At 42.8% G+C, this 12,692-nt stretch overlaps 1 protein-coding gene across 2 annotated transcripts in view; it reads left to right on the forward strand.

The window, feature by feature from the left end:
• The window catches only part of ACE2 (angiotensin converting enzyme 2), a 30,850-nt gene extending 20,044 nt beyond the window's left edge, over positions 1-10,806 (forward strand). The window contains exons 13-20 of one of the 2 annotated variants that reach the window (XM_065852396.2): positions 272-394; positions 732-904; positions 1,811-1,869; positions 6,667-6,767; positions 7,700-7,816; positions 9,123-9,317; positions 9,971-10,100; positions 10,507-10,806. In XM_065852396.2, the coding sequence (XP_065708468.1) occupies positions 272-394; positions 732-904; positions 1,811-1,869; positions 6,667-6,767; positions 7,700-7,816; positions 9,123-9,317; positions 9,971-10,091 (889 nt within the window). In that variant the 3' untranslated portion in view covers positions 10,092-10,100; positions 10,507-10,806. Of the gene's footprint in view, positions 1-271; positions 395-731; positions 905-1,810; positions 1,870-6,666; positions 6,768-7,699; positions 7,817-9,122; positions 9,318-9,970 lie in introns of both variants that reach the window. The other variant, XM_071812791.1, reaches the window with a different exon arrangement.
• Positions 10,807-12,692: the final 1,886 nt, after the last annotated feature.

The raw sequence follows: 12,692 nt of genomic DNA on the forward strand, positions 1-12,692 counted from the left end.
AGTGGAGAGTTGGGCCTTAAAAACCTTACTTGCACCTGGGTGATGTGCCAGCACACAGATTTGAGGCTCCTCTGCTGCATTTGATCTTGAAATTTTGTTAGATCTGCATTAGTGCAGCCTATAAATACCAGCTGGCCTCCCTCCCTGCTGTGCAGCCATCTGAGCAAGAGGACCAGCTGACACAGCAACTTCCGAAGGCCAAGGGCTCAGGGGTTTCCTTGCCAGATGACTGACGTAATCTGTGCCTTCCTTCTCCTTGCTCTTCCTTTAGGTATTACACCCGGACCATCTATCAGTTCCAGTTTCAGGAGGCACTTTGCAAGGCAGCTAACCATATTGGTCCTCTTCACACATGTGACATTACCAACTCCACAGCAGCTGGTCAGAATTTGAGGTAACAAAGCAAATTTCTCACATGTAATATAAAACAAAGCCTAGTTTACCTTTGAAAGTTTCTGGGGTCAATGAGGTTGCACCAAGAATTAACTTAGCCTGAAAAATTAGCATATGTTGACTCAGTTTATTTTGACAAATTACCTAAACTTATATAAGCTGAAGGTTTAATTGGCCGTTTATGAGAATTTTTTTTATTTACTTAATAGAAATGATGGGAGGAAGGAGGGGATTCAGAAGCAAAACGGGAAACTTTGATACCAATTGCAGATTGTTCTGCTAGATGTCTAGCTGGAACATGACAATAACGTATATTACCTTTCCTTCCACGTGCACAGAGAATGGCTTGAATTAGGCAGATCTAAGCCCTGGACTCAAGCACTGGAAATTGCAACAGGAGAGAAATACATGAATGCAGCACCCTTGCTCCACTACTTCGAACCCCTATATGAGTGGCTGCAAAAAAACAATTCTGGCAGATACATTGGTTGGAAAACAGACTGGGCTCCATGTACGTATGGCTTGTGGGTGAATTAAAGACACTAATTAGTCCTCAAAACCCTTGACCAGCAAAGTCCCTGTCTCTTGTAGCTGTTGAAGGCTCTTTTCCCTAGGGAAGCAGCACTGTGGGAAATATACATCAAGCAGTAAGTTTTACTCATAGGAGGGCAGATGGGCTTCCTCATGGCCAAAGCTGGAGGAATTAGCACACAAGGAGTTTGTCACAGTTTTCAGAAATGGAGTTTCTGGCTGCACAGAACAAAGAAGCTTGGACTTGTGTGGTGCTTGCCTGAGAGTGATGTGCCTGTTCTGCAGGGCTGGGGGCCACTGGTGCTGGGAACCAGAGGACCCTGAGCTGGAGGTGAAGGGTCAAACTAGGGCAGAAAAATTACAACTATTTTGTTTACTGTCTTGTGCTAGTTAAAGAAGGGGAGGAAAATGAGGAGAAAATGCATTTTTCAGACTATTGTGGTGACACTGAGTGTTGAATCACCCAGGTTATATATGTATAATCACTGTCAGTAATGTAGAGCCCCATAACTCTTACAGTGCTGTGCCAGTCTCTAATGGTGGGATTCAACTAGCCATACACCAACATCTGCATCTGAGCTGTTTATTCTCCATAGAGGAAAAGGGGTATTTCCTTTGGGAGATGCCTGAAAAAGATGAGAGAACTGTAGTCTGGATGTGCTCACTCTTTCTCTCTACTATAAAGCCAGACTTGGGTGAATGACAGCTCAGATCCAGATGTTTGCAGTGGACTTTGCTGAAGGGAAACAAGATCTATCCCACCAAGCTGGCCAGGGAGAGCTGGGAAACCAGTAAGGAAACTTCAGCTGCCCCAGCGTTTCCCAGGGACTGGCTTTCTGCCATTGCAGATCTGACATGGCCATTTTGTTTTGTTTTTTTTAATCAGATTCTGACAATGCCATCAAAGTGCGCATCAGCCTGAAGTCAGCACTAGGGGACCAGGCGGTAAGTGTGTTTGCACTGTGACACTCCTTGTGTTGTTCAGGTAACAGAGCTGGTGTGCGAATGGCTCTCAGAAAGTAAGGCAGAGTGTATCTGATTTTTGTGTCTAAAGAGTGGCATCAGCTCAGGCAAAAGGGTTATCACGTAAAAGATGTCTCATCTGAGTTTGTGGTCAAGACATCCTCTACACTTACTGGAGAAACCTCTCCAGGGAGTGGTCCCACCTGTATTAAGAAAGACATCTCAGCTAGATGATTTGACTTTTTCTGTGGAGCTACGGATGGTGTTTTACCTGCTACAGGACAGGCCTGGAGGGCTAGCATAGTGGAACCATACCTGAAAATGGTTTATTTTTCTCAGCTATGCTGATGTGTCTAAATAAAGCCTCTATGCACACTTTTCTCCTAATTTCCATCATTGTGGCTATGGTGGATGACTTCAGAAGTTGTTATTAGAGTAGCTACTTCACATTTAAATGTAGGACTAAAGCAGAGGGGTTAAATTCCACTCTGTATTCTCAAATTCTCTTTATTTCACACTGAAATACTGCTGACAGCATTCGTTTGTAGATTTTTGTTTGCCTGTTTGTTGTAATCTTTCCAGGCCCTGATATATTTGGCTACTTCCATGCCCTCCAACCCAGATGTAGAGACAGCTTTGTTATTAAGATTGTGAGGGGCAGTGCAGCTGCTTCTGTTTCAGATGAGGAGAAGGACTTTCATTCCCAAGAACTCATCTGCTTTCCTGATTATACCAGCTGGTCTGGGAAAATGTATTACCGTGACTGAAAAAACTCATCAAAGCCAAAGACAGCTTTAAGTTTTTAAACTGAGTGCTGGCTTAGCCCATCTGTTTAACCCAGACACTCAGCTGAAAATTTGCTTCTTATTCTAGCTTTGCCTGTTTATGCTAATCTCAGGGAAGCAGTGCAGAAGGCTCAAGTGCAGACGCTTCGTTCCTGTTTGTAGCCATTTTCACCTTGCAGAACATAAGTAATTTTCTAAGAATGAGTATGTCATCAGGCAGGTCATTTAGACCTGTGCGTTGGAGCTTATTGGACTAGCAAGGACACAATACTGTGGGCTAATTTTTCATATGAATTGATGCTCTCACTTCTATCACACTCTCACATGCAAGCCCCACTGGAGTTTTATTGCTTCCTAGATCACTGAGTCGAGTTAGATACAATTCGAAACTGATATCAACAGCATGAGAAGGTTCCATATTACAACACATTTATTAGTCATTATGGTTAATGTTTAGCTTAATATCATTTTTATGCCTTCCTTTTGCCATCATAGTCTTATGGTGTGCAATTGAGCAGCTGTAAAACAATCTCATACATATTTTATTTTAAGAATGGTGGGTTCCTAAGCTCTGAAGAACCAGCCATGCATTTTCCTCTCAAAACCAATCCACATCACCAACTTGCAAGAAACCTTTTCCATTCAGTAGCTTTCTGCCTCCCCACAAATTTTCCTTCTAGGAAACTAGGATCTTCCAGGGACATGACCCTGAATGCTGGTATGCCAGCAGTAGGTAATGGTACATGCATGAACCAGCACAGAGAAAAGGCGGGGGGAAACTCAGACAGGAATCTCAGCCCGACTACACAGACCAATATGTTTTAGCTGCTTTACGTGGCTCACAGTGCACAGAAGCCAGGAATCCAGTACAACTGTTGGTTTAAGATGGATTTTGAGCTGCTTGCTCCATTAGGACAGCAGAAAGAGTTCTGAGTGTGCCACCAAATATTTTCATATTTCTGCTCTTTAGCATTGGATAGAGCAGAAAGCGAATGACCCCTCCTCTCTTGCAGAGGCAGAAATTCATGAGCAGGATTGGCAGCTGCACCATCTACACACCCCGGCTGTTACCAGCAGGGAACTTTCAATAGCCCAAAGTTCTGGCAAATTATGCACCCAGACTCACCGATGGGCTTACATCAGCTGTGCCGGAGTGTGTGCAATTACCCTGCTAATTGTTTTCAGGCTGATGAGATTAAAGCTGCAGCCCTAGCATCACTGGATCACCAGTGTAGCTGATGAGGCTGCAACTCCCACAGCTTTTCTTCAGCTGGGGCCTCAAGAAAGTGCCCTCCCAAAGGAAACTGCCACAGATCCTCTGCCAAATCACGAATGGTCTGTCTTATTTAAAATAAAAGGTTCCAAGCATGTCAATCCCCTGACCAACACTTGAAAATGAGGTTGCTCTTCAGACATTAGTTCAAAATTCTCCACTGGGTAAATGTCATACATGTGACCTCTAAAAGGTTGGCACACAAGGTGGTGTTAGGCAAAGGAGAGCTGTCACCCTGCAGGCATTTAGATGTGTTTCACAAAGGAAAATAGTTTTTTGAATGAGAGGCTAGACTTACACTGTTGCTCAAGTCACCTGTGGGATCTTGGAGGGAAAAAGCTATAATAGAAAAAGGCACTTGCCAGAGTTAATTTCTCTCTGAAAGCAAAGCAGCCTCTGCAAGGAACAGTGAGCACTGAGGTAGGTTTCTGAGGTGCCTAGGGAAGGCATGTGGGTAGTTAGTACTCAAACACAGATCAGAAGCAAGCCAGGAATTTCCCATCCACACAGCCAGTAATGGTATTTATGAAGGCACTTGAATGACATGGTGGCAATTAAAATGCCTTAGGCAGAAAAAGACAAAATATGCGCTATGGAAATGAATAAATTATTAAAAAGCTAAGATGCTAAGTACAAAAAGCAGCAGAGATGCAAACTACAGAAAACAGCAGTATAGGAATCATGCTCAATTAACACTGGGTAAAGAGAAAAAAGAAAAATAAAGCACTACAGAGCCTAAAGATGTTTAGGATAAATTAAAATTTGAGAAAACTCTCACAATAGCATTGTAGGCTGTGATGGTGAATGCTGCTAGCTGCCAGAGACAACAGCGGTGACAAGGAGAAGTGCTTCGGCTCAGGGCTTTGCCTGCTGCTCTGCAAACAGGAGAAAGCGGGGAGTGTTTGCCAAGGCAAAAAAAGAGACTCACAGCTTCCACCCATGCTGGCAGGAACAGCCAGAGCTGGCACAGCCCCTGCCCTCTGTGCACTGCTTGGATGGGGCTGAGGGCCACTCTGCTGGCAGATGGTCTGTGTCACCTGCACCTTTCCTGGGGCCTGACCCTGCATAGACTGACAACACTGAGGTCTTTTGGCTCTTTCGTACCATGTATATCATAGAATCATAGAATGTCCTGAGTTGGAAAGGACCCACAAGGATCACTGAGTCCAACTCCTGTCCCTGCATATGACAACCCCACAGTTCACACCATGTGTCTGAGGGCATTGTCCAGTCTCTTCTTGAACACTGCCAGGCTTGGGGCCGTGACACCTCCCTGAGGAGCCTGTTCCAGTGCTCCACCACCCTCTGGGTGAAGAACCTTTTCCTCATGTCCAACCTAAACCTCCCCTGGCACATCTTCCTGACATTCCTTCAGGCTGGTAGCCAGGGAGAAGAGTTCAGTGCCTGCTCCTCCTCCTCCCCTTGTGAGGAAGCTGTAGCTGCAATGAGGTCTCCCCTCAGTCTCCTCCAGGCTGAACAAACCAAGTGACTTTAGCCGCTCCTCATACAGCTTCCCCTCCAAACCCTTCACCAGCTTTGTAGCCCGCTTCTGGACACTCTCTAGCAGCTTAATAACTTTTTTATCCTGTGTTGCCCAGAACTGCACACAGTGCTCCATGTGAGGCCATATCAGTGCAAAGTAGAGCAGGACAATCACATCCCTTGCCTGGCTGGTAATTCTGTGCTTGACATTTGTCTCTCTTTGTTTTATATCGGTGTCAAAGGAGGACAGGGTACAAAAACGTAGCTGGGTTTCATAAAGCCTGTGACAAGAGATCTGCCTTCTACCACACCTTCCCAAATAATACTTGAGAAAGTCAGGAGCTGTGTAAAGCTGTCACTGGCAGCAGTTATAGTCATTCCTGCTGAGGTACCATAAACGCAATCAAACTCGGGCCTTCAGGGGATAAAAAAAACTGCCACAGAGTTCAAACGGGAATTTTTCCTTCATGTACACACACTGTTGCACAACAGACCAGGCTGTGTTATCAGGTGTTTTTTGCCCCCTGTGCAGTTCACAGTTTCTGCCCCAGAGAAGCTGGTTTTGATTTCCACTGCAAATAACTTTGAACTCATAAGGCAGGCAGGGAGGAGCCTGCACACAGGCGGTGCATATTTTATATCACCTATCTATTCTGCAGTGAAAAACAACAAATATATGCCTGCTGCAGAAATACTCATGCAAAGACTATTTTACTGATATAAAAATCCCTGCTCGTAAAGCAAATAAATGAGCCACTTTCATGTAACTACCCAACCCCAATGTTTCTCCTCCTTAAAATAACATGTCTGCAAATAAAATTATGTGCCTAAAACAAAATCTAAACTATGAAATCTTTAGATTTCAACCAGAATGCACAGTACTTAGTAGAAGTCATGTTGTTCCTGCTGCCTTTGCCCCTCATAAGGCAAGGAGATGCGCCGGGACTGCCACACCTTTGTCAGCCCCATATAAAGGTACCAGAGATTGCAGAGGGACAGCACAATGAACTGTCTGGCAGCAGGGATGAGTGTTTCATTAGTGTCCTTTAGAGCACCCAGATTAACAGAGCTAAAAGATTTGAGCATGTTCCTGAAGTGCTATAATGGCATAAATAAATTGTACTGAAATGCATGCCAAGCATTACAATTCCTGTTTCTTTTTAGAATGACTTCTTAGTGTCAGATAATTTGGCATACAATTACCATCTCTGATTAATTTATCTTGTGCTGTTTTTCCAGTATGAATGGGACAAAAACGAGCTCTTCTTGTTCAAGTCATCCATTGCCTATGCCATGAGAAAATACTTTGCAGATAGGAAGAAACAAGAAGTTGACTTCCAGTGAGTGGCTTGCTTAATTGTGCTGGTTATACCTATGTTGCTTCTGGTTTGCTAGCGGCATGAATTGGTGGGATTAACTGTGCCTTCTGTCAAATATAAGGTGATAGCAAACTATGTCAAGCATCAGCTGGTTGTAAAAGGCAAGATGCCAGCTTGGTTACGTGTTTCCTTTTTACTCAAGAGTCTGAAGTTTAGGAGTAATGTGCTAAAGTTAGGTAACTTTGGTGGATGCAGAAGGCTTTGTCTCCCATGGGTTATCAATAGTGAAAGTGAAATGAGAATTTATAACAGTGTATGTGTATGATACTGGATATCCAAGAGGTTTTGGGCCCAGGAAAGATAAACTTGTTGTTTGTAAAGCACTAGAATTCCATGCAGTCTCACTAATCTTCTCTGGTTTCACTTACAAGCATAAGATCTATCATCTGAAATTGATTTGGGTAAGAAAAACAACCTTTTTATTAGGTCTCTTGAAAATTTTCAGAAGCTATCTACTTAAACTGTTTTGTATTACTTTATAGGATATCAGTCGTGTAACATCTAGGATTTATTCCCAGCAGAATACCAGGAAGAAGGATTTTTTTTTCACTTGACACTTCATACATCACCTTATTGATGGGATCTGCCCCAAATACTCAAAAGGCCTCAAACATTCTCTGTTCTGCAGTTGATTATGTGATTTGGAAAATTACACAAAGGATTATCTTAGGTGCAGGGAAGACTCTCTCCATCTCAAGTTACCAATTAGCACACGGAAAAAAGAAATTCTGACAGGAAAATTGATTTCACTTCCCAGTTGAGGTCACTAGGAAGCATTCACTCAGCATAAACTCGTTCCCTGGCATTTCCTATCAAACACAACTGTTCACTTGCCCGAATTTAAAACTAGTGTAATCTGAACAATCAAAAACCCTTTTATCTTTCTTATTCAGGATTACAGACATTCATGTGGGGGAACAGACACAAAGGATCTCCTTCTACCTTACTGTCAGCATGCCAGGTAATATCAGTGATATTGTGCCCAAAGCTGACGTGGAAAATGCCATCAGGTGAGATTTTGCTCTCTGGAAAAAAACAAAACAAAACAGAATAAACAAAAACCAACAAACAAAAAACCCACCACCAACAGCAAACCCAATAACCAGGTGAAAGAGTGGAAGGGAAAGCAGTGCTCAAGTCAGCTGAGGCAGAAGGGGTGATAAGATAGTCAGTTCTGCAGTTACTGTGGAAATCGTGGGATGAGAGAAACTGTTATGACAGAAAGAAAACAGTCCATCTATCTGATGGTGTTTTGGACAACAGCCAGTGTAAAATGCTTCAGGGGGCTTGTAAAACTGCCGTAACGCACCTAATTGCATCATAGCTTGCCAGGAAATATCATTGCTCAAGATTTAACAGGAACTATCTAATATTCTGAAACCCAGGGCACAGTAACTGTGTGTGCATGCATGCGTATTTTCTTCCTCTCATTAGTCAAGAATCAGTGCAAGAATTGTTGTATAGCAAGGACTCCAGAATAATGTATTAGAAAGATAGCCAGATGTATTTGATCATACAGAAAAGAAGAGGTCAGAGCAGGAGCTAGTTCCCACTTACGGGTCAATGAAGAGCTCTTTTATAGCACAGTATGACACCACTGTAAGTCATTGCTATAAAAATGATAAGTAGAACTGCAGCTCTGTAGATGATCGTGGGTAATGTACAGTGGGAAATGAAAAGGGCACAAATCTAAAAGCAGCAGCAACATGGGATGGGGTTGAAAAAGCAGTTAGTGAAGTCGATGAACCAAGTGAGAAGAATAGAGCTATGAAAGTCACTGTCTGGTTAGCACTCAACAGCAGAAGTTCAGGAAAAAAAAAAAAAAAGGCATAGAAAATACACTAGGGAAAGGGTTTTCATGGTAGTGAAAAATACAAGAATCCAAACTTTGGAAGACTGTAGAGGAGAAACAGGTAAGAAGTCAAAGCTGCATAACTGAGAAGCTTATGAATAGCCAAAAAACTTAGGATAAAGAGAATGAGAGCCAAAACGCAAAGAGAGAGGAAGATCAGAAGGCTGTTTGCCTCATTTTGATAAACATTAAGAGTGGGTTTAAGAGGTCATGCAGTGTCTGAACATGTCAGCTAAGCTGCAACAGGTTAAAGGCTCAAGTTACTGTGCTTGTCCCCCACCACACCATGCCAGAATAAATATGGGTCTAGCAGTATCTTGTGTGCAGCCTTTTCACCTGAGCAGTTCAGGGGAAGCTTGGAACACTGGACTTTTGTAAAACAACTGAAAATTGTTTATTTCCTTCCAATAAATGTATGAAATGTTTTTAATTTGTTTTTGATGTCTCGGATGTCTTGATGTCAGGATGTCTCGGGGACGGATCAATGAGGCTTTCGGATTGGACGATAACACGCTGGAGTTTGTGGGCATACTTCCAACCCTGGCCACACCTTATGAACCACCAGTCACCATCTGGTTAATTGTATTTGGGGTGGTCATTAGCCTGGTTGTCATTGGAGTTATTGTCTTGATTATCACTGGGCAGAGAGATCGAAAAAAGTGAGTAATGTTTTTGATACTATGATCATGACCGCTGGGAGATGTCCCAATGATTGAATCATCAGGGTGCTTAAAAATGGGCTGCCACATCTAACTGAAGCAAGTTAAGGAATTAAAGCTTATTACCCCACTCCCATCAACAGTGATCGCTAAAGGTTCAGCTTCCTGCCTTTCAGTGCAAGGCAGCTTTCGCAGCTCAGTGTAATTTCCCCAACAACATCAGTTTAACCAAGGCAGCTGGACTACAGTGGCTGCAGGGAGCTGTAACATGGACATGCTTCTGGCAGCCCTGCTGTGAGGTGGATGGAGTGGCCTGCTGGGAGTACAGTGACTTCTCTAACAGCAGAGTTTGCCCACATTCATCAGCTCCTGCAGTTTTCAATAATCTCTTTGGACACTGTCCAATAATGTAATTTTCCTTAAATATTATTACATTAACAGCAGTATAGTTGGTTTGGTTTTCTATGTCTCTCCATTAATGGAGTTTCTAAGAATGTGGTAGTTTTGCTATAGTTCCCCTTAAACCCAACACAATTCCTGTTGTAGAAATATTCCCAGTTAAGCACGGTACAATTTATGGTAGGGGATTCTAGGGATCCAGAAGGGCTTGAACCAAACAGAGGCTTCTAATACAAAATGAATTTTCATTACAGGAGAGCAAGGGAAAGTAGGAGTGAAGTGGGATCAAACTGTGAAGTGGCAAACCCTTACAATGAAGAGGGAAAAAGCAACCTTGGTTTTGAGCCGTCTGAAGAGACACAAACACCATTTTAGAAGACATGGGTACGCTAAGGTTTTATGTGGTGGTGTTGTTTTTATTTCACTTTTAACAACTGTGCCTACCATGGACCAAAAAACTATAGATGTCATCAAACACAATGTCTTCTGGTTGACCATTAATCTACTGGTTCACAGACAACAGCAACTAAATCTGCTGCTTCTGTGATAGCTAGAAAACATGCAGAAATGGAAGATATATATCCTGTGGCTTTTCCATGAATTATGCGCATAATATTACACACTATTTGTATTGCTTTTCATAAGTGTGCTGCATCCAACTTCTCTTTGTTTCCTCTGTAATGATATACAAAAACTTGGAAGTATAGAGTTGTGTGTAGATCAAGACAGTCATAAGAATGACCCACATACTCCTAATGCCTGTGAAGAACATCTTTATCTTTCCAAACAGAGACCTCAAAAGTGTAATCTAATAGACAGTGAGAAAAACCTGACCACCAGAAGAACTTCAATGATGAAGAACTCAAGTTGATATGAAATAACTGCAATTTTTGCACCTTCAGGAAATCTGTATCGATGTAAAATGGATACTGAATGAAGACTAACAAGCACTAGAACATTGTTAGGAAGTTGTAACTTAAGTTATTTTTCTAACTGTTTAACCGCTAAGTATTGTAGAGACCAAACAGCCCATGACTCCCCCAAAACCAAAACCCAACAACTCTGCATTATGTTGTCATCTAAAAATGGAATAAACTTCCTTAATACTAAATAAACAAAGTCCTTTTTCTTTTTTTTTTCCCCCGATACCTTAACCATTGCCTCCGCTATAACAAATACTCCATTATAAGTCCTGCATACTACAAATACAAATTGCACAGGGGGCAGTAGATTAAGGCTTGGGAGGCTCAGGTTGCACCTGCAAAAAGCTGTTCACAAGAAGAATAGTGCAGCGTTGGCACAGGTTGCCTACTCCGTGCTCTGGGAGAGACTGTGGGATCTCCATCTTTAGGAGTGCTGAAGACTCAGGTAGACAAAGGTATGGCTGATTGAGTGGTGGGGACAGTCCCACTCTGAGTGAGTCATTTGGCTAGGTGATCTCCAAAGGTCCCTTCCAGCCAGCATTACTATGATTCTGTGTCTTGTAGGTCCCGTGCCACGCCTGCCACCATGCCAGTGCAGTTGTTCTGTACACACCAGTGTCACTGAAAGGCACGAAGTGTCTACCCAGTCCTGTGTTCTGACAAAGGGCCGGTAGCAAATGGAGCCCACATGAAAAATACTCAGCAAATACACGGACTCTCAAACTCATAGGCATCCAAAATCAGGAACTGCAAAAAGCATTCAAACATATATCTGAAAGCATACAGCTGGACTCACTGGGCCCACAAAACATTTCCCTAGTGCTCCACACTCATTATGCATTGAAGAGACAAGACTTTTAAATGAGACAGTTCAAACGGTAGGCAGATGATACTGACTAACTGCAAACTAGGCAGAAATGGAAAGGAATTAAAATATTTTTTCTTTAAGTTGGCTACCAACACCACATATGCCATTACTGTAACATCCCCAAACCTTAATACTTCAGCTGAACTTTTAAGATAAATAATTCAACTAAATGTGGTCTTCTCACAGTGCAGCAACAGAAAAAGGGAATGGCAAAGCTGGAAACAATCAAATAATGTAATTAGTCATGCCAGCCATCTTTGGATCTATTGTTAAGATTAACATTTCCATTAAGACAAAGCTTTCATTTCAAAGCAATTAATTTGAGAAGCTGTGCTATGAATCAAAAAATACCACTCAGAATTGTCAACACATAAAGCCACTAAAAAAATATAGCAAGATGTTGGAAGAACAGAAATAAAAAGATGATGTTTACATTAAAAAGTCAGCTGCATGCATTAGCCCCAACAATACCTCACATGTTCTGTGCTGGGGTTCCCACCCTCCTCTCATATTTTATCTGTGTCAGCACTCCTTGCCCCAGCTTGATGCTCAGGCAACATCATCCCATGCCCTCCCTCTCCTTCATGTGCAGCCTCCCAGGCCTTTGTAGATTCCCATAGTCACTTGCACGACCTCAAATGCTGCTTTCTGTCAAACATGTGCACCGATCCACACATGACAGCCATAGAATCATAGAAAAATTTTGGTTGGAAAAGACCTCTAAGATCATTGAGTCCAGACATTAACTTAACACTGGCACTAAACCATGTCCCTAAGAACCTCATCTATGCAGCTTTTAAACATCCCCAGGGATGGTGACTCCACCACTGCCCTGGACAGCCTGTTCCAATGCCTGACAACACTTTCTGTAAATAAGGTTTTCCTAATATCCAATCTAAACTTCCCCTGACGCAACTTGAGGCCATTTCCTCTTGTCCTGTCACTTGCTACTTGGGAGAACAGACCAACACCCTCCATGCTACAACCTCCTTTCAGGTATTTGTAGAGAGCACTTAGGTCTTCCCTCAGCCTCCTTTTCTCCAGGTTAAAGAGCCCCAGTTCCCTCAGCTGCTCCTCGTCATATGGTCTCTGCTCACCAGCTGCCGGTGCTGGGACCAGGCAACACCAGCAAGTGCAGGTGACGGAGCCTCTGGGTGGCTGGAGACCTTCATTTCTTTCTCCTTT

The sequence above is a fragment of the Patagioenas fasciata genome, chromosome 1 (genome assembly GCF_037038585.1).
Source record: "Patagioenas fasciata isolate bPatFas1 chromosome 1, bPatFas1.hap1, whole genome shotgun sequence".
Lineage (NCBI taxonomy): Eukaryota > Metazoa > Chordata > Aves > Columbiformes > Columbidae > Patagioenas > Patagioenas fasciata.